Source organism: Archocentrus centrarchus, chromosome 2, assembly GCF_007364275.1.
Source record: "Archocentrus centrarchus isolate MPI-CPG fArcCen1 chromosome 2, fArcCen1, whole genome shotgun sequence".
NCBI lineage: Eukaryota > Metazoa > Chordata > Actinopteri > Cichliformes > Cichlidae > Archocentrus > Archocentrus centrarchus.
Window position 1 is genome coordinate 12,094,088 of NC_044347.1, and position 21,694 is coordinate 12,115,781.

At 44.0% G+C, this 21,694-nt stretch overlaps 1 protein-coding gene across 1 annotated transcript; it reads right to left on the reverse strand.

Moving 5' to 3' along the window:
* Positions 1–1,769: 1,769 nt before the first annotated feature.
* Positions 1,770–20,633, reverse strand: LOC115798625 (kynureninase-like). Its single transcript, XM_030755538.1, is given in 14 exon segments — positions 1,770–1,907; positions 2,846–3,076; positions 3,360–3,445; positions 3,661–3,713; positions 4,009–4,082; positions 4,167–4,265; positions 4,486–4,632; positions 4,806–4,880; positions 14,837–14,908; positions 15,314–15,375; positions 17,221–17,303; positions 17,380–17,500; positions 17,584–17,778; positions 20,346–20,633. Coding segments are annotated over 13 exon segments (1,410 nt in total). The 5' UTR covers positions 17,753–17,778; positions 20,346–20,633.
* Positions 20,634–21,694: the final 1,061 nt, after the last annotated feature.

The following is a 21,694-nucleotide window of genomic DNA, read 5'->3' on the forward strand; positions in this document are numbered from 1 at the left end:
CTGCTGAAATAACAGGCGTGCATCCTGTAGAAGCTGACATGGACTACAGTTTAATTTGTCTTGTCTTAAAAATCACCAAATAAAGCATTAAATTATAGCATATGCAAGCAAATATGTGCACAACAAATAGCTGTGGAATTGTTTCTTAACTTTCTCCTTTTTTATTCTTAAGACAAATAGTTCAATGTTTAAAGAGCATCTAACTCTGAGAACAATCACTTTTTTAATTACATGTTTATGTTCATCTATATCAAAGAAACACACAGAAAAAGTTTTGGGTTTTTTTGCTACTAATAATTTGTGTGACCTTATGTTAAAGCCTTAACACTAATAGCCTGTTTAGAAGTGATAAATACTACCTTTAATTTTAATAATAATAACTAGAAAGAGACTTTCAGTTACTGGGCAAGGTACCATTAAAACAACAATTTTAAAAAAGTAATAATAACTAGAAAAATAGGACTGAACAGAAGAAAATAGGTTTCTATGAAAGCATTATATCAGGATGCTTTGATGTAATTTGTATTGATTTAACACAAACATCTACTTGGTTTCAGGGAGAAACTGATGAGAACTTGGTGTTCAAAGCTCACCATGAGCCAACAAGACATGTTTTTGGCCATAGCTCAATTAATCCATCCATCCATCCATTCTCTTCCATTTATCCAACTCAGGATAGTGGGGGGCTATCCCAGCTGTGAGGCAAGAGGTAGGGTACACCCTGTACAGGTCACCAGTCTGTCGCAGGGCCAACACAGAGAGACAGACAACCATTCACACTCACATCCACACCTCTGTGCAATTTAGAATCAGCAGTTAAGCTAACCCCAGTAACTGCAGGTCTTTGGACTGTGGAGGACACCGGAGTACCTGGAGAGAACGTGCAAACTCCACACAGAAAGGTCCCAGCAAGACGGTGGATTCAAACCCGGGACTGTCGCTAAAATGTCTTCTGTCAGAGTTAGCTTGGCTGTGGAAGTTTCCAAATTCCAAAATGGCCAAAATGGCTTCAAAACGGGACTTTCCAAACCAATGGGGGGGGTTTGGTGGCTATGAACTGCAGCTTAACTGGCTGCTGAAGTACAGGCTTACAAAATGAGTCATGTAGCAACAAATGATGTATATTATGCTGTTCTCAATTTAGTTACAAGATTTTAACTATTAGAAAGTCCTATTGCAACTAATCACGCATTCACATACAGCTATTGTTCATGCAGAAGCCCTATATCACCGTTACATTATTACATTTTATTATTGCACTTAGATAACAAATAAAACCACACACAACATTAAGATTATGTGCAATATCTGTGTGAAGAGGGCTTACACCATAATATTTTTGCATGCAGTTTCACGTTTATGTTACTGTGTTTATGTAATATTTAATGCTGCAGGATCCACTCTGGTGACGATGTGGTTTCAGGTCTGAAATATCGATCAATGAAACAAAAAGACTCAAACCCGACGAGACGTCGGGGCTCCCGTCTGACTCTGAATCCAACGTTTTCAGCTTTATTTTGAACTGGTGGAGCAAAAAACCTGAGAATTCATGACAGATATCTCTGCATCAGATACAAATACAACTTTTAAAAAAATCAATGAGTTTACTAACACAGTGAAGATAATGAGGCCTGAGCGGTTCAAAAAGGCAGGCGGTTTGAGACCTGAGGTGTTCGAGGATTTCATAAAGCTTTACAACCATCATTAAAAAAATTGGACTTGATGCAGCAGTTGGAGGATGGGGGGGGGGGGTTAGTCAGGTGTTCCTTTCACGCTTTTCTCTTCTCGTCTCACTTGCTGGCAGCCAGAGCTTCTCCCAGGGTTTGGACGAAGCGATGGCCATCGCTGAAGGAGTTGTACAGAGGCACCGGAGCAACTCGCAGCCCGCTGGGCTCCCTCATGTCACACTGGGTAACAGGAAATGAGAAAAAGAGCTCAAACTGGTTCCGCTGGTATGTTTCTAAACCAAAAGGAAAAGGAAGTGCCAGAAAGCGCAGTTCCTCCAATGTCCACTGGAGGCTTCCTCCAAGAGTGAGTCACTCCTCACAGACTCCCATGTTTAAAAGTTCAAATTTACCGCAGAAATAAACATGTTTATAGCCTGCTGCAAAAACTGTTTTGGTCTCTATAAATAATTTTCCCTTCAGTATAGCTGTATGGGAGTGAATTTTAATATAAAACACTTGTTTAATTTATATTTAGGCTTAAATTTGCATTTTTTGGGGAAGATGAATGCCTACACAAGCTGTCTGCTAGGCTTCACCTCAGCCAACTGGACTCATTGAACTGTTTTTGCTGTTGGTGGCTTCTTAAAAAATGTATCCAACAAATTATATGGTGCAGTTAATTGTGCTGAAAGGTCATCAGTCAAGTCTGCACTCTGGCTTTAGTACTCTGGCTTTAGTACTCTGGCTTTAGAGCTAGTATTTTACTTATTTGGTACTTGCTAACAAGCTGTAGCCAATTCTGCCTCCAAATAAACCAAAAAACAAATGCCAAATTCAAGCCAAGGAGGTGGGGGAACGCGCTCTGTACTTTGGTTCCCCCAAAATCCTGACATGCATGTTTCTAATAGGGGAGAAAAAAACTAACAGGAATCTAATTCATCCTAAAATGAACTGATCAGTTTGATTCTTTCTATTCCAAATTCTGCTTTGTGAACTGCAATCATAGTAAGGGGTATGAGTCAACCCTTGTGTATGCATTTTTGGAACAAAACACACACACGCATGCACGCGCGCACACACACTGTGCTGCTTTAAAGTGTCTGCACTGCAAAATCCTGCAGGACACATTTGTGTTCAGACTTCCTCGGACACAGTAAGACATGATCCCAGCTACTCACAGCGACGCCCCGCTTCTCCAGCTCCTCGAAGACTCTTTTGATGTGAACAGAGAAGGAGAGCGAGAGCTGGCAGCCTCTCTGCTGAGGGTCCGACGGCGTGATGATGTGGACGTGAGGTTTGTGAGGCTGAGCCGGGTCCTCAGTGTAGTAGTGCTTAATCAGATACTCCAGGTAGCCCGTCAGTAGGAGGGACTTCCTGCGCAGAGCCTGCATGCTGGTCATGTTAAACACCTGGACAGATTTAAAGAGACTATGAGGAAAAAGCTGAAAATGGGATTTTGATTCTGGCAAATGTTAAGAGTAAATATTTATTCTTTTAACTGAACAATTTTTTGAGTTATTTTCTCAGACATTTGAAGCTACTAGGTTGAAATTTTGAGACAATAACTCAACATTTTGACATGTGGATGGCAAAAAAATAAAAATAAAAGCTTCTATCAGTGGCAGAAACAAACTTCCAGAATAAATAACAAAACTATCAAATGCCCAAACAGGCAATGAATGTCTGCAGTACCTCCAGACTGGCCTGCAGGGGGCAAACGAGCAGGACGGGCTGGTTTGACAGCCTGAAGCCGCTCACTCCAGGCTGCAGCTCCATCACTGAAAACAGGAGGAAATGGAGATTTATTACAAAATAAATTCATTCAGAATCTGAAAGGTGAGCTGTTTAAACTCTAAATATAAATATCTGCTGTTAAAATGGTCAGAGGTGTAGCTGTAATGTTCACAAGCGACCACAAGATGGAAGCAAACAGCAACTTTAAGAGCAAGTCGGCAGGCTTCAGAAAGGAGCTGAGGGTGAGATCAGGGTTTACCGTTAGTCATCTGGAACCGGGTCTTCAGGTCGTGTCCCCACCATCCCATCAGCCTGAAGGACACAGGCACAGGGAGCTGATTAGGTGCTAAAAGGATCATTTAAATTGTGAGGGAACAATTCTGTCTGCCACTTTTACTTAATCACTATTTCTCTATGAAATTATTTTTGAGAGGAAAAAATGTGATTTGACACTGATTTATGAGAAATGGATACTTGAGTTTAAAAGTGAGGATTTGTATTTGAAAATATCTTTAAAAATCACACATGGGAATGAATATTTGACCCAAATGTGACCCACATCAGGTCAAAACCTCCAGCCTGAATGTCTGTAAGGAGCGTTTCTTACGTTGGTTTGATGGTATGTTTGTGTTTCTCATGGATGAATGCCCCGGCGAGACCACCAGCACCTGAGTTCATATACTGCAAAAAAAAAAAAAGAAGCCACATAGTCAACCATAGAGTTCCTCATTTGCAGTCTCCATTTACAGCTTCCTGTCAGCTGACCTTGTAGGAGCACCAGCAGGCGAAGTCGATGCCCCAGTCGTGGAGCTTCAGGTCGACGTTTCCCGCTGCGTGGGCGAGGTCGAAGCCGACATAACAGCCCTCATAGAAAGACAGAAAATACAGTTTAAGATACTGAGGAAAAGTCTTCAGCCACCTCTTATTACTTTATATTATGCTTCCAAGCAATTTGTTCCCATCTCAGTTGAACACATTTGCAACTGTTCACTCTCTTTTCAGCAATATGAGAAAAAGGAGAAGGTGGCTGCAAGGCCTCATGGGAGAATCACCAAAGTTTGGCATTTGAGCGTCCTCTCCTCACCTTCCTCTGGCCAGCCTCAGTGATGCGGGCCATGTCGAACAGCTGGCCGGTGTAATACTGAACCCCGCTGAACATGACCACGGCGATGGAGTCGCCCTCTTTCTCGATCACCTCCAGGATGTCCTCTGTTTTCAGCATGTCTTCTCCCTGAGCACACGGGAAGGAGAATTCATTTATTCCAGATTTTGGCTTTTGTTTAAACAGCATTGTGTATTGATGTGCTACCACGTGCTGTTGAAGTAACTCTTAAATGGCACCGAAGCTGGGGAGACTACACAGTGATTCTTTCCTCGTTTGGTTAAAAGTGTGCACCGTGTTACCGGCTTGGGCGATAGCAGCAGCATGCTGTCCTTAGGATCGAATCCCCGGAGACGTATCTGAGACTCCACAGCGTACTGAAGACAGAGGAGAGAGATTCATGAAGGGCGCAGAAAACACAGACAAGTTAGAGAAACACTGAATGCAGGAAAAGATTCAATTTATGCCCTTTTAAGATCACTTTCATTAAATTTAATGTCTTATATTTGCATCCATTTAAATGTTAAAAATTACCACAGTGCATTGTCCAAATAAAGATCTCAACCAGTCAGCAAGTCAGCACAAGAAGATGACTAACCACCCTGTTCTTTATTATTGTGCTTAAAGCACAATAATAAAGAACAGCGTAAAACAAGTGTGATACTGTGGAAAATATTAGTTCAGCCAGCCTTTAGACAAAATATCCATATATGCCCACACTTTTTCAGCTTGCGAACTACTAGCAAAGCTAGCGTGGTTAAATGCACATGGGTGGTAACAAAACGGATGGATGATAGTTTATCATCCATCTTCTGCTTCTTTTAATGCCGTGCGATCTACATTTTTTTCCCCAACTTCATTGGGAGATCCATGCGATCTACCTGCGCTCCTCTTGCAATCAACCAGTAGATCACGATCAATGTATTGGGCACCCCTGATTTTGATGGTTTCAGTCCCTGTTTATGCATTTATCCCTTCTTTCTGTGGACAATATTCTTTGCTAGACCCCGTAGAAATCATCCATCCATCCATCTGTGGCACCTGGGTGTAGATAGAGGTAGAGAAATAAATGCCCCCCATTTAATTTTACTCTATAAAAAGGACACATTTGCTTGGGACAAATACTATTGCTCTTTTTGTTACTGTCAAATCATCTAAATGTGTTTTTGGGTTGATATGTAGTTCCGCCAGCAGGGGGTGCTTGGTGCCTAACGCATTAGCAGCTGACGGCCAGAAGAAGAAGGCTAGTCAGTTGTAATGGCAGACTTTACAGCGAGTGCGCTCCGAGAGTAAACCTTTCTCTGTATTTCCACAGGTAAGCTGGTTGTAAACAACACTTAAATGATAGACAACAGTAGCAATAGATCATAAATGCCCAGTAGTGTCAAAGAGATCGAGCTAAAGAGTAGATCTTAAGGTTTGTGTCTGGTAGGATCAAATCGCCACACTGTTATTGTAGAATGGCGGATGCGCGTCCGTGGCGACCGCGGCGATTAATCAGACGAGTGTTTGTTTGTGAAAGCTAAAATGATGAGAGTAAACTGTCAAAGGAAGCAGATGTCTAGCACAGAAGCACGAGTGGCTGGCGAAGAGTACATTGGACAGAGTGAGTGTGTCAGGATAATGAGATGACATCAGAGCTAAGTGTAAAGCTAAGCTAAAGCACCAAGTGGGGGCTGTGTAGTAGTACAGACCCAGTTACTGAGTCGTGATTAAAGTCTATGGACTCTATATGCTTGTTATGTGTTTTAAAGCAAGGATTTATATTTGTTTGTGTTTGCTAAAGTTTAACATGCCTGAAGTTTGTTTTAAGAAGAGTTAATACAATATAACAGTGTGTTTTGAGTTCTTAAAAGAATTTGTTTATTATGTGAATTTATAAAGTTATGTGTAAAACTGTGGCTACAGATACACCAGTATGGTGATCAGAGAGACTGTCCAGAAGTAATATGGTTTGTGTTTAACAGTATTACTGTAACATGTTATGCATAAGAAGCTGACAGCAGAAGAAGAAGGCTAGTCAGTTGTAATGGCAGACTTTACAGCGAGTGCGCTCCGAGATTAAACCTTTCTCTGTATTTCCACAGTGTCTGGAAAAAAATAAATATGTTGCACGGGATCTGACTAGGCCCATCATTTCCGTCTGTGCTACATATTTTGGCGAGCCAGCCAGGAGGTGGCGCTAGTGAGTCACAACACCACCAGCCGCCCCTCCTTCCCAAGAGACGAACCTCCCTCAATCAGTCAAAGATGGAAAAGGTGCAACCTCTGCGAGACCAAGTGAGTGCAGCTTTGTGGCAGCTGGAGAAGAGCCTCTCGTGGACGTCTGCAGGCGATTGAAATGTTCCGGCTTAGACAGCGGAGGCCTTCCCAGCCAAACCAAGAGGACACTCATCAAGATGGCAGAAGGCGTGTTTGATGAGATTGAGGAAGTTCAAGAAGTGGATGAAGTGGAACAGTTCTACACAGACATAGCCACATACATCCAGAGTTTAAGTGGAAATGAGTGTCAGTCATCTGAGAAACCCCTATCAGAGGAGTCTGTGCCAAAGAAAGACCCTGAGAATGTCAGGTTGTGCGCCACTCCACTGAAGACTACAGATTCTCCACCCAAAACCCAGCCAGAGCCATCACGAACTCTGCAAGAGGTAACCTTGAGGAGGGAGTTTAAAATCTGTGGGCAGATTGGAGAGCAGGGACAGAGGGATAAATTATCCTATCTCAGCTTAGTCCGCCAAATTGAAATGGGGGTTGAGAGAGGACACTCAGAGGCTGAAGTAGTTGAAGCAGTAATCAGGGCTATTACCCCAGGAATGCCTCTAAGAGATATGCTGGAGATAAAGCGTGGGCTGACCCTCAGTAAAATGCTCACTATATTAAAGGGTCACTACAAGGTAGACAGTCCCACAGAACTTTACCATCAGCTCCTCAACATCTCCCAAGAGCCCTGAGAAACTGCCCTAAATTTTGTATTTCGTGCCATTGAGCTAAAAGATAAACTGTTATGGAAGGTAGCAAACGAAGAGACTGATGAACTGTACAGCAGAGCCACCATCCAGCGCAAGTTTCTACGTTCTATTGAAACAGGGTTGCTCAGTGATTCAATAAAGTATCAGTTACTTCCTCTTCTTCACAACATAAGCATAACAGATGAAGAACTGATAGAGAGTCCAACGAAGCTTCAAAGTTGGAAGGTGAAAGACTTGAGAAACGTAAAAGGTCAACTGCAGCCAAGATTCCCAAGGTGCAAGAGCTCCAAACAGAATGCCAGGTCACTCCGACGTCCACTCAGAGCTCCACCGTGTCCAAAGATTCTCTTACTGCAGTGGCTGTGAAGACAGTTAAAGGGAAAGAGACTAAGTCGGACAGCCCGAACACACAGCAGATTATAGAAGAGCTGCGCAAAGAAATGAAACAGATGTTTGCGGCTGCTCTGGAAACCAGTTCACGCCCTATGCAACCAAACAGCGAGAGAGAGGCTGTAGAAAGTGCAGAGAAGAAGGAAAAGGAGAAAACTGTTCGCACTGTTTCAAATGTGGGCGAGAGGGCCACTACTCTCGTGGATGCCGAACACCAAGACAGCCGTCGGGAAACGGAGAGGGACTGCTGAGATGGGACCATCAGTAGTCCAAAACCACGTGTCCCAAAACAAACAGTCGAGACCAGCACCAGCCCCGAAGGAGACACCTAGTGCCTCATCAGCAGTAACTGAAGTTCACTACCTTCCCCCCCGACGTCAGTCACGTTTGGTGAGTCTGGTAGGAAGAAGATGCATGGTGAACTGTTTCATGGACAATCATTCAGTCAAAGCATTGTGGGATACAGGTGCACAGTCCAGCATAGTGAATGACACCTGGCGGCGAAACAATCTTCCCCACACAGTTATTCGGCCCATTTCAGAACTGTTAGAGGATGAGACGCTGACAGTTTTTGCCGCTAATGACACGCCCATCCCCTACATTGGCTGGATAGAAGTCAATTCAGACTAGATAATGACTCTTTCCCAAGTAAATAATCTACAAGTCCCGATATTAGTATCAAGTGACCCACTGTAGCCAGTGACCCCATCATTGGCTATAATGTTAGAGCTATTGTCAACAAGAAAATGGAAGTACAAAAGATGGAAGGAAACAGCTTGCACACAAAGTGAGTAAGCCTTTGAAATAACTGTGAAAACGGCACACAACATGGTCAGCTGTACAGAACAGCAGCAAAGATTCGAGACTGGTGTGGTATGTACAGAGTCAGAGAGTGCCCTTACCACTAACCAAGTCACAGTAGTCTACCTGCGGGCACATGTTAGTCCACAAGCCAGAGGTCAACACATGCTCTTCTCACCAGATATGCCAGACCCACCACCAGAGGGCATAATTTATCATGAGGTACTTCTGCAAATCCCAGATAGAAAAGTGCCATATGTGCCCATCCCAGTGACTAACACAACAAGCCACACCACCTACTTGGAGAGCCGTAAGGTGATTGGACACCTCGAGCCAGTTAAGACAGTCTATGCAGCAACCGTGAGACAAAGGTAAATGACTGACACAAGAACCCAAAAGCAGTGCAGCGCTCAACTCACATGAGCCAGAGAACGTGTATGGAAACAGGCCAGAGTCCATGGGACCCACCTGTTGATCTCCAGCACCTAAGTCCAGGTCAGCAAGCAGCGGTAAGAGAGGTGCTGAGAGAGGAATGTGAGGCTTTTGCATTTGATAGCGACGATGTGGGCCAGATACCATCTCTGAGGATGCACATCACCCTCCATGATCCAAGCCCAGTGCAAAAGACCTACATGTCTGTCCCAAAGCCCCTGCACAAAGAGGTGAAGGAGTATTTGCAAGACCTGCTTAACAAAGGCTGGATCACACCATCACGATCCCCCTACTCATCACCTGTGGTGTGTGTCCGGAAAAAGGATGGTAGTCTCCGCCTCTGCTGTGACTTCAGAGAGCTCAATCGCAAGTCAGTTCCAGACCGCCACCCGATAACCCAGGATTCAGGACATGTTGGATGCGCTGGGTGGGAGCTCATGGTTCTCAGTTTTGGACCAAGGAAAGGCGTACCACCAGGGTTCCTGGATGAAGAAGCCGCCCGTTGACAGCCTTCATCACACCCTGGGGGCTTTATGAATGGGTGCGCATCCCTTTTGGGCTGAGCTCCGCACCTGCAGAGTTCCAGAGGAGCATGGAACATTGTTTGGCTGGCCTCAGAGACACTATCTGCCTCCCATACCTGACGACAATCTTGTGCACAGCGATAGTTTCGAGAACCACCTAGAGCACATCCGCCTTGTCCTCCAGCGGTACAAGGAGCATGGTGTTAAGTTGACCCCGAAGAGTGTGAACTGTTTAAGTCGAGTGTAAAGTTTCTGGGTCGGTTGGTAACAGGAGAAGGCTATACCATGGACCCAGCGGAGTTGGCTCCAGTAAGGGCTCTAAAGGAGAAGACACCTGCCACTGTTGGAGAAGTACGTCAGATGCTTGGTTTCTGTCTTATTATAGACCCTTCATCCCCAACTTCTCTCGTGTGGCCCAGCCACTGTACAGCCTGCTTAGTCCACCAGCCCCTGAAAACAACTCTACAGCCTCACCAGCAGATAAGCACAAGGGAGGAGAGAAGAAAAATAGAGGCCACTTACCTTCACAGCCACACCTGTCCAGTGGCCCAGCTCCCACCAGGAAATACTGAGTCAGCTTGTAGACGCTCTTACACGGCCTCCTGTCCCGGATACCCTGATTTCACCCAGCCCTTCGTGTTACACTGCGATGCTTCACAAGTTGGTTTGGGTGCTGTGCTATACCACGAACAGCAAGGAAAAATGAGAGTGATAGGCTATGGCTCCCGCACCCTAAGTCCAGCAGAGAAACGTACAACCCTGCACTCTGGCAAATTGGAGTTTTTGGCGCTGAAGTGGGCCTTGTGGAACGTTTCCGGGATTACTTGTATCATGCCCCATCCTTGTGGTATACACAGACAACAACCCGCTGACGTATGTGCTCACTACTGCAAAACTCAATGCCACAGGCCACAGATGGGTTGCAGAGTTGGCTGATTATAACTTCATCCATACGTTATCGTCCAGGCAAGACCAACACCGATGCAGATGGGCTGTCGCGGATGCCGCTGGACATAGACGACTACATGAGTCACTGCACGTGGAGGTCAGTCAAGAAGTATTAAGTGCATCCATAGAAGTGGTGGCAATAGAAAAGAACGACCCCTGCCAAGGCATTGGAGTCGTCCAGGCCAGTGCTCTTGAGCTGGTAAAAGACCAGAACAGCAATCAGCCTTTTACCCCAGAACAGATCCGCAGAGCACAACAGGAAGATGAAGTCCTGGCAAGAGTCCTCTGTACAAGTCCCAGAACCAAAGACCGAGGAGAATTGAGGTGAAAGCAGAACCACCTGCTGTAGCTACACTACTTAAGCAGTGGTTAAAGCTTCAGGTAGACCGAGATGGCATTCTGCGCCGGTATACTTCTCGTCGAGAGCAGTTGCTGATCCCCAAATCTTATCGTCCATTGGTCCTTTAAGGAACTGCACCAAGAGATGGGCCACTTAGGAGTGGAAAGGACATTAGACCTCATTCGAGAAAGGTTCTACTGGCCTCAGATGAGTAAAGACGTGGAACACTTTGTCACCAAAGAATGCGAATGCCTCAAGAAGAAGAAGCCGAGTAAGCAGACCCGTGCACCTCTGACACCGATCCATACTACCTACCCATTCCAGCTTGTGTCTATAGACTTCCTGCACCTGGAAAAGTGCAAGAACGGATATGAGTACATATTGTCATCATGGATCACTTCACGAGGTTTGCCCAGGCTTATGCTACAAAGAACAAGGCAGCTAAAACAGTCGCTGACAAGCTCTTCAACGACTTTGCGCTCAAGTTTGGTTTCCCAACCAAATTGCATCACGACTTGGGCAAAGAGTTTGACAACAAGCTGATGGCAAGGTTAAAGGAACTGTCTGGCATCCAGGGCTCACACACGACACCCTAAACCATCCACAGGGTAACGGTCAAGTGGAAAGATTCAACCGAACCCTATTGTCCATGCTACGTACCCTGGAGGACAGGAAAAAGATGATTGGAAAGAGTCGCTAGCGAAAGTTGTACATGCGTACAATTGTACAAAGAGCGAGGCAACAGCTACGCACCCTATCACCTGATCTTCGGACGTTCACCAAGCTTGCCCATTGATCTGCTGTTTAGTCTAAAGAAGGATGAAAGTCATCTTGATTATGATGACTATGTGGACTGCTGGAAGAAGAGAATGCAGGAGGCATATGCAATTGCTGCCAGGACTGCTAATAAAGAGCAGCTCGAGGAAAGGCCTATTATGACAAGAAAGTTCAAGGGAGAGATCTTCAAACCCGGTGATAGAGTGCTCCTCCGGAACCTCACTCCTAGGGGTGGCCCAGGGAAGCTCCAGTCCTACTGGGAGAACCACGTCTACAAAGTGAAGGAGAGGAAAGCTGATGACAATCCTGTCTACCAGATCAGTCCTGAAAACGGTAAAGGAAGAGATAAGGTAGTGCACAGGAACCTCCTGCTCCTGTGTGACTTCCTTCCCCTTGAAACAACGCCAGCGAAGACTGTTCATCTGCAGAGAGACTCTCAGACTGTTACAAGGAGAAGGTCACCACCAGCACATGGACCACAGCAGCAGCCAGAGGACAGCGACACTTCAGATGACGACTACAGTGGTACCTATCAGGGGTACCTCAGACCCGCTCCAGGGAGAACACAGAGGCACACTTCACTAAACCCCTTGGTGGAACCCTTCCAGCCTCAACGAAGTCATCAGGAAACAGCAGAGTTGCCACCGCAGAGTGACAAGGATGTATCCCTGCAGGTCGGAGTCCCTCAACAAAGTCGTCAGGAAGCAGAGGAGTTGCCACTGCAGAGTGACAAGGATGCATCCATGCAGATCGGAGTCCCTGAACCTGACCTTGACAGGTTGGGGAGTGGTGAGTCAGAGACAGATGTTCCAGCTGGAGTTGGAGGGGAGACAGAGACTGTAAGACAGCGGCCTCACCGGTCAAGACAACAGCCAACGATGCTGAGTTATGACACGTTAGGTCAGCCGACTTTGGTTCAAAGACACTGTAAGATAATTAAGACTCAGGCTATTGAGACAAGGGCCTTTTGGAGACCCTGGGCTGTTGGACTGTGTTAAAGACACTATTGACTTTGTGATTTGAACTGAAATGTCAGGAGACATTTAATTTTGTGGGGGAGAGTGTGGCACCTGGGTGTAGATAGAGGTAGAGAAATAGATGCCCCCCCATTTAATTTTTACTCTATAAAAGGACACATTTGCTTGGGACAAATACTATTGCTCTTTTTGTTACTGTCAATCATCTAAATGTGTGTTTTGGTTGATATGTAGTTCCGCCAGCAGGGGGTGCTTGGTGCCTAACGCATTAGCAGCTGACGGCCAGAAGAAGAAGGCTAGTCAGTTGTAATGGCAGACTTTACAGCGAGTGCGCTCCGAGAGTAAACCTTTCTCTGTATTTCCACAGGTAAGCTGGTTGTAAACAACACTTAAATGATAGACAACAGTAGCAATAGATCATAAATGCCCAGTAGTGTCAAAGAGATCGAGCTAAAGAGTAGATCTTAAGGTTTGTGTCTGGTAGGATCAAATCGCCACACTGTTATTGTAGAATGGCGGATGCGCGTCCGTGGCGACCGCGGCGATTAATCAGACGAGTGTTTGTTTGTGAAAGCTAAAATGATGAGAGTAAACTGTCAAAGGAAGCAGATGTCTAGCACAGAAGCACGAGTGGCTGGCGAAGAGTACATTGGACAGAGTGAGTGTGTCAGGATAATGAGATGACATCAGAGCTAAGTGTAAAGCTAAGCTAAAGCACCAAGTGGGGCTGTGTAGTAGTACAGACCCAGTTACTGAGTCGTGATTAAAGTCTATGGACTCTATATGCTTGTTATGTGTTTTAAAGCAAGGATTTATATTTGTTTGTGTTTGCTAAAGTTTAACATGCCTGAAGTTTGTTTTAAGAAGAGTTAATACAATATAACAGTGTGTTTTGAGTTCTTAAAAGAATTTGTTTATTATGTGAATTTATAAAGTTATGTGTAAAACTGTGGCTACAGATACACCAGTATGGTGATCAGAGAGACTGTCCAGAAGTAATATGGTTTGTGTTTAACAGTATTACTGTAACATGTTATGCATAAGAAGCTGACAGCAGAAGAAGAAGGCTAGTCAGTTGTAATGGCAGACTTTACAGCGAGTGCGCTCCGAGAGTAAACCTTTCTCTGTATTTCCACAGTGTCTGGAAAAAAATAAATATGTTGCACGGGATCTGACTAGGCCCATCATTTCCGTCTGTGCTACACATCCATCCATCCATCCATCCATCCATGCGTCATCCATCCATCCAACTACAAACCCAGTTCCAAAAATGTGGGAACACTGTGTAAAATGATTCGTAGGCCTCATCAACACATATTTTATTCACAGTAGAGCACGAAAGATTTAAACTGAGAAAATGTATCATTTTAAGACAAATGCAAGCTCATTTTGAATTTGATGGCAGCAACACATCTCAAAAAGTTGTGACAGATTCGTGTTTCCCACTGTTTAGCATCCCGTCTTCTTCTGTAAGCATCTGGGAACTGAGGAGAGCAGCTGCTTGACTTTTGGGAGAGGAATTCTTTGTTGTATTTTGTCACATGCTCTTGTAATAGCTGCGGTATACATTTTACTATTGTCTTGGTAAAGGCCTTCCCTGAAATACGTTGTCTGAATGGGAGCATACGTTGCTTTAAAACCTGTGTGTACCTTTCAGGATTGATGAAGGCTTTTCAGACGCGCAAGCTGCCAGTCCCATACACACTAACGCAGCCCAATACCATCAGAGATGCAGGCTTTAGAACTGAGTGCTGATAACAAGCTGGATGGTCCCTCTCCTCTTTAGTCTGGAGGACACAGCTTCCATGTTTTCCAAAAAGAATTTCAATTTTTTTTTTTCAGCTTTTGTTGCCCCTGTGCCAACTTTTTTGAGACATGGTGCTGCCATCATATTCAAAATGAGCTAATAGTTTTCACAAAATAGCAAATGTTTCAGATTAAACATTTGCTATTTTTTCTGTGTTATTTTGTTAATAAAATTTGGGTTTATGAGATTTACAAATTCTTGTTTTCTGTTTTATCATATTTTGCACAGTGTCCCAAGTTTTTGGGTTGCATTTAAACTCGGGGTCCAGAGCATCAGAAATGTTTTTGAGCAAAAGGCAGGGTACACTCTAAATAAATCATAGAAACCTTCCTACCTCAGAAAATGTCATCATGAGTTGATGTACTTACGTGATCTGAAGGAAAGGCCTTGTTTTCTAGAAGGATTTTGTGCCGAGTTGAAGTGGGCTTGTAGAAGGAAAGCTGTAGAATAAAAGACTGAAATTACTGTTAGCTTTGAAAGTGGTTGAACTGTGTCTGCTCAGTCCTCTTTTTTTTCTAACTGAAATTCAATTGCATTCAACTCCACTTTATTTATATAATGCCAACATTCCCCTCAAGGCACTTTATACTGCATGGTAAAGACCCTACAATCATTACAGAGAAAACCCAACAATAAAAGACCCCCTACGTGCAAGCACGTGGCGACAGTGGAAAGGAGGAACTCCCTTTTAACAGGAAGATACCTCTGGTAGAACCAGGCTTATACAGGGGCAGCCATCTACCATGACCAGTTGGTAGTGAGGGAGGCAGGACAAAAACTCAAAGCATTATGTTTGCATATCAGATAACTTAAATGTAGCGAAGCAGTAAATGACAATATCATACCAGTAGAAGATGTAAATTTACTGTCAGGCCATTCATCAGTGCCACTTCCTCAGTTTTAGCTCCTGTTAAAAACAAAAGAATAAAAACAGCATGAGTGATGTTCTTAATTTACATGTGACTGTTTGTGAAACTTCCCTAAAGGTTTGGTTTATTTTAGCAACAGTGCTTTGCAGACACCAGGAGATCCAAGGATATTTAGACCTTCAGTCAAGATATGGAACTTTCCTTTTAATCCAATGATGGATTTAATCCATCTATGGGAATCTATCTGCTGCTGCAGTTTCCTGACACCTTGACCTGATCCTCAAGCAAAACTGAAGGCCTTAAACACCAGATAGAGGATTTACACACAAAAATTCTGCCATTTTTCTTCTTTTTAAAGTCTCCTGAGGGACTCAAATGATCGCATGTATTGATGTCATTCTCTGACTCTTCCAGAACTTGTGTATGAAACCACAGATGGACTTTGCACTCTTCAAAACAGGCCTGGATGGAAAAGTGCAGTGACCCCAACTAAGAGAAATGAGACAAACTGTTGCAAAAATACAGCTGTGTGCATGAGAAGTGTTTTTGAACTCACAAAGATCAACCTCTAGATCAGGGGTGGGCGGGGGGGGGGCCGGAAGCGGCCTGCGGGCCGCAAGTTTGGACACCCCTGCTCTAGATGAAGCAGTTCAGTACTCGGCTACTCTGAATTCTTTTGAGATTAACAAGCAGGACAGCTGTCAACTTGGTGGAAGCTTTAGAAAAAAAGATTTTCATTCAGCACCGCTATACGCAAAAGAAAACTCTTATTTCCAAGTAAAAAGAAAAAAAATATTAGGCAGTAAGGCTCTGCTCTTGGATCTCCCAAGCCCTTTTAGAGCAGCAGAGCAAAGCTGCTGCACAAAACAGAGCGAGCATCAGCAACAGTAGACAGCATGAAAGAAGGAGCTGGTGGAGGTGGGTTGCAAAGCGGCTTCCAGATGGGCCGCACCGGTAGGCAGGCTAAAGCAGCCTAGATCCCAGTCTCACAGGCCTAGAGACTTGTTGGTGGATGGATGATGGATGATGGCAACTTGCTCACAAGTGCTCATGATTTACACATTAAGCAGTAATGAACCTAAAAACACAGGCCAGAAATGGAGACCATTCGCCAACGAACTAAAAGCTGAAACACGTTGGTTGCAGCAGTAACCGACAACTTTTACTTTGAAGATGAATGGTCTCCTTTTCTGATTTGTGACGCACTTTTTCCAAGTTTTCCTAACACTCAGAGAGTAAATGGCAGGTGTTTGCAGACAGCTTGCCATCTTTCAAACTACAGGTGACTGCCAACCTGCTACCAGGAACTTGCCCGCCATTCACATTTTTCCCTAGCAACTGGAAGGTGCCAACTGGGCTCTAGCCCTGTGTGACTGAGGCCTTAAATAGCTCACCATATCTGTGACTTGTCAATAAAAGCTCATCAGCTGACGGCACTGAAATCACCTGATCTGTGGGGATAGCCGGTGATTTCAACTTAATAGGCTGCCCAATCTGAAACTATGTTCAATTAGTTTATATGTAGTAAAGACTTACAATTAACATATATCAAATCTGAGTCATTAACAGTGTGAAACTTCCCACCCGGCAATCTCACTAATTCTATGACTGAAATGGGGATAGCACTGTTGCTGCTGCATCCGATTTTCTCACAGGGTGAGAAGTGAGGTACACCCAGGTCGCCAGTCTTTCTCAGGGCTAACACAAAGACACACACATTACCATCTACCACGCAGGCACAGCAAGAACATGCAAACGTCACACAGAAAGGCCCTAGCCATCTGGTGGATTCAAATCACATCTGTTGCATTTTAGATGATTTTTCTAGACACAAATTGCAGAGAGTTATATCATGGTCTCCACAAAGTGTCAGTGTTTCCTACCTACAACTTTAGCCATCGGTTCCTCAATGTTATTTTCAGCCCACGCCCAAGGCCGTGCACCCAGTGTGTGACCATGGACACCACTGTAAAAGAGTACATCAAAGCATCGCCACAGTGCCTCATCTTTTGGTCAAATATCAAATGTAAGCATTAACATACATCTTGGCCCACTTCTGTAGCTCCTCTTCCAGGAACTTCTTGACGTTTTTGGGCTGCAGCCCCAGTGAGTTTCCCGAAAGGTAGATGCAGTCCTTGGTGCCATCAACCAGCGAGAGATCAGCTACAGAAATATCAACAGAATTAAATAACTACTAATAACAAACATTAATTCTCAGCAACCTTAATGGGACATTTTTGACTCACCGGTGGGCAGATCTGCAGTTTTGGGCACCAGAAATTCCTCCCTGAGATGTCGCAGTTTGTCATATTTGTCGAAGTAAGCAGCCACCTCTGCGGAGGTCGGACTGCAGCCCAGTGAGTCAGACACTCGCTTTACAGCTTCGCTGGGAGTTAAGCCGACAAAGTCATCCATTATGGAGGGATGGGTGGGCTGCTGGCCTGCAGAGAGGGCATCAGTTAGAAAAAATGTTTTCTCTTTAATCAGCATACGTCATATTATGGTTCTTTAAAGTTGACCTCTTATACTCATTTCCACCTCCACCACCTTTCATTCCTGGACTCTACCAGAGTCACTTTGTATCATTTACAGTTCAAAATTTTTATTTATCTGATACTGAGCCTTGGTTCAGCTGTTCAAACAAGATGTTTACCTCCTTTACTTTTAAGCAGCTTTCTTCTGATTGGCTGCCCCTCATAAACAGAAGGTTTGAACAGCAGGTGGGTGGGGCTTCTGCATATGAGATGACCCTATTAGGGTGGTTTAGAGCATTTAGAGCCTGAGCTTTTGGTTCACGGTGATTACTTTTATACTGACCTCATTATTAGCCATGTGTAATATGAACACATGACAAAAACTAAGGGAAACAGTGATAGGCCGGCTACTGTGCAGTTTATTTCAACCTATTATGGCAGCTTTGTGCTCTCCATGTCAGTGAAAACGTCTTCTTTCAGCTGCTCCTCTTAGAGGTCAGCACAGTGGATCATCTGCCTCCATCGCTCCCTATCCCAGCATCCACCTCTGTCACACCAACCCTCTGCATGCTCCCCTTCACCACCTCCTGCCTGGCAGCTCCATCAACATCCTTTGTCCAGATCAGGAGTTGCAAAAAACTGTGTCAAATTAGTTGCCACACACAAGGGCAAATATAAGGAGTGATTAGGGCAGCTGTCGAGTAATCTCCAGATAGAAAGTCAGTAAACTGCCTGGAAGCTACAGTTAGGTCCTATGGTTTTTGGACAATTACTTTTTTTATGTAGCTTTGCCTCTGTACACCACCACATTGGATTTTAAATCAAACAGTTAAGTGCAGACTTTCAGCTTTAATTCAAGAGACTTGACAAAAGTACTGCATGAACTGTATAGGAATTAGACATTTTTAAAGGCTCAAAAATAGGTGGACAAACTAATATCATATTATATATAAGGACTGTTAAGTCCAGAACCCATGAACATCCCCAAATGCTGCGTTTCCTCCCTTTGAGACGCTCTTCCAGGCCTTTACTGCAGCCACCTTCAGTTGCTGTTTGTTTGTGGGTATCTCTGCCTTCAGTTTTGTCTTCAGTAACTGAAAAGCTGCTCTGCTGGGCTGAGATCAGAAACTCTTGGGTTGCTTTTGCAGTTTACTTTGGGTCAGTATCTATTTGCACTGTGACGATCTGTCTGCTCAGTTTTGCAGCATTTGGCTGAATCTGAGCAGAGAGGACAGCCCTGTACACTTCACAGTTCATCCTGATGCTTCTATCAGCAGTCACATTATCAAAAAACACTACTGACCCGGTTCCACTGGCAGCCATACATGCCCATACCATAACGCTGCCTCCACCCTGTCTGACAGATGATGCAGTCTGCTTCAGATCACGAGCTGTTTCTCTCCCCATCGTTGTGGTACAAGCTCATCATGGTTTCATCTCTCTGTGTAGGCTCTTTTAGATATTTACTCTCAAAGTCTAATCTGGCCTTCCTTGAGTGTAACCAAGTGTAAAGCTGAAAGTCTGCACTTTAGTCACAGTTTGACTTTGTTGGTGTACGCAGGTGAAACTAAAAAAATTGTGTCAGTGTCCAAAAACTTATGTAATATCTGTAATTTCTGTGTTTCGATTCAGCCAGGCTGAAAATAAATGTTTGAAATGGTTCATGTGCTGTTATATGCATGTATATGTATATAGATAAACATACTGTGTGAGTCCTCGTTTCTCCAAATCTCTACCACAGCAGTGGAGACATCACTAACTCCAAAGGCACAATAGCCACATTAATGGGCTGAAATACAGCAAAATATCATTAATATTATTGGACAAATTCCCTGAGTTGTTTCTGAGCAAGCCATTTTGATAGGAGTTCATTTTTAGCTACTATTTACTGTGTGGCTGGTAACAAAGAACAAACAGTAGTGCACCCATGGCTGACTGAGGCAGGGGCTGTTGTGCCATCTCTGATCTGATTGCTCTTGTTGGAAATCTGACTGGACAGCGGTACCGAGATGAGGTCCTCCACCCCACACTTGCACTATTCTTTAACAAAGGCAAAGATTTTAGTGCGAGTCATCTACCAATTGGTAGGTCTGTGGATGGATCCACAGACCTACCAAAGTGCCATGTATGTGAGTAGTAGGAATGTGATTTGAGTAGACAGGCGCCCGCATGTGGTCCCTATCCGTCTCTTATTAAACACGCGTGGGACATGCTGAATCAATGTGTTCTTCATTCAAAAATGGAGAACAATTCCTCAACAGCAGAGCTGGAAACTGCAATCGATGCAAAGACGGGAGACTGGTTGCACATCCAGAGGAGCACGACAGACCAAAACGAGACCATCAGGGTTCTGTCTTACAATATACACCAAACTAACTACTGTTACTTACATCTCTGCAGTCCTCAGTAACTCTTTTACAATTAAAACAATCAGTTTAAAGGCTTTTTCCTGACAGTTGTTCTTAAATCAGCCACATGTCTCATTGTTCATTCATTCTGCAGCAAAGTGGAAGTTTGTGAAAGCTGTAACTCACAGTTGGATCAGTTGGTTTGCAGATGAGCTTCCTCTCCACAAGCAGCAGTCAGACCGAGTGAATCGTGTCCTCTGGAAATGCCCTTTAACCGTGTTGTTTGCATTATCAAGTTAATCATTAGGAAATACAACATGTGTTCAAACCCGCCCTTTGTCATCCCTCCATGAGTCCGTCTGTGCGCTCAGACACAGGACAGACCGAGGAGCGTTCCTCATTTCTGTGGTTTTAGTTTCATGTGTGGAAATCCAAACTTACATCGTGAAGTTCCCTATGAAAACAGAGCTGATCATGTGATTAAAAGACATTAATCTGTAGCTGCATCTGCCTCCACTCTTCTGCTTTCAGACTTTGCACCGGATGTTGAGCAAGGCTGCAGGGATTTACTCCCATTTGGAGCCGGCACCAAACTAGGAAAATATTTCTTTATGGAGCTTTGTGCAAAGCAAATGTCTCCATGTGTAAGACTCTTTGTAAGATTCTTTTTATTTCCTCCCTCTGCATGCTTTAAATCTACAAATCTACTGAAGTATAAACACCATTTAATCTGATTTAAACTGCATGAATGGTGCTGAGCAGAAAGGTAACAGCCTGCAGGGGGCTCTTTTTTTTTTTGCTCTTCCACTTCAGTTTTCTGCCACATCTCCACTAGATGGAAGCAAAGCATTATGTCCCAATTCCAGTCCATCCCCTACCCTCCAAACTCTGATATTCTCTTTCTCATTAACAAAAATCAAATTAATAAATAAATCACGGACCACTTAAATAAGAAAAAAAGTGCAAGCACAAAGTCACATAAATATGCACATAATTTCCACACAAGCCATCCCTACTGAGGCAGTCCTGAAAGCATGTGGACTTTCCATCATATTTGACACAAACACGCGGTGCACCTTCGCAGACTGTGGTTATTAAACAGCATCAGTGCTTTTGTAAGGTTTGGAAGCCCATTTCATTCAAGCCTGAGAATTACAACAGCACTTAAAACTTTCTATTGGACAGCGTTGCCCTCAGGCAATGGAAAGCTTTCTTAAGCCCCACAGTGTTTTTAAATGATTGCAACCTGGCAAAATGGTCAAAAAAATGTATGAAAAGAGCAGTCAGATCAGATGTGGGAGTCACCATCAAGCATCATTTTGAAGGTGGGACCTTTTTTTCTGACACAACAGCAGAAAACTGCTTTTAACACATTTTGTCAAAAAATAGTGGGCATAAGATGTTTTACAGAAGAAAAGAGCAGACAGTGATCAGAAGTGGAAAAAACAGGTTGTTACTGAACTAAACTGAATGTGTTGTGGCACATAACAGGTTCGTGGAGGAGTGCTTATTCATAGAGAAAACTTAGTCTTTAA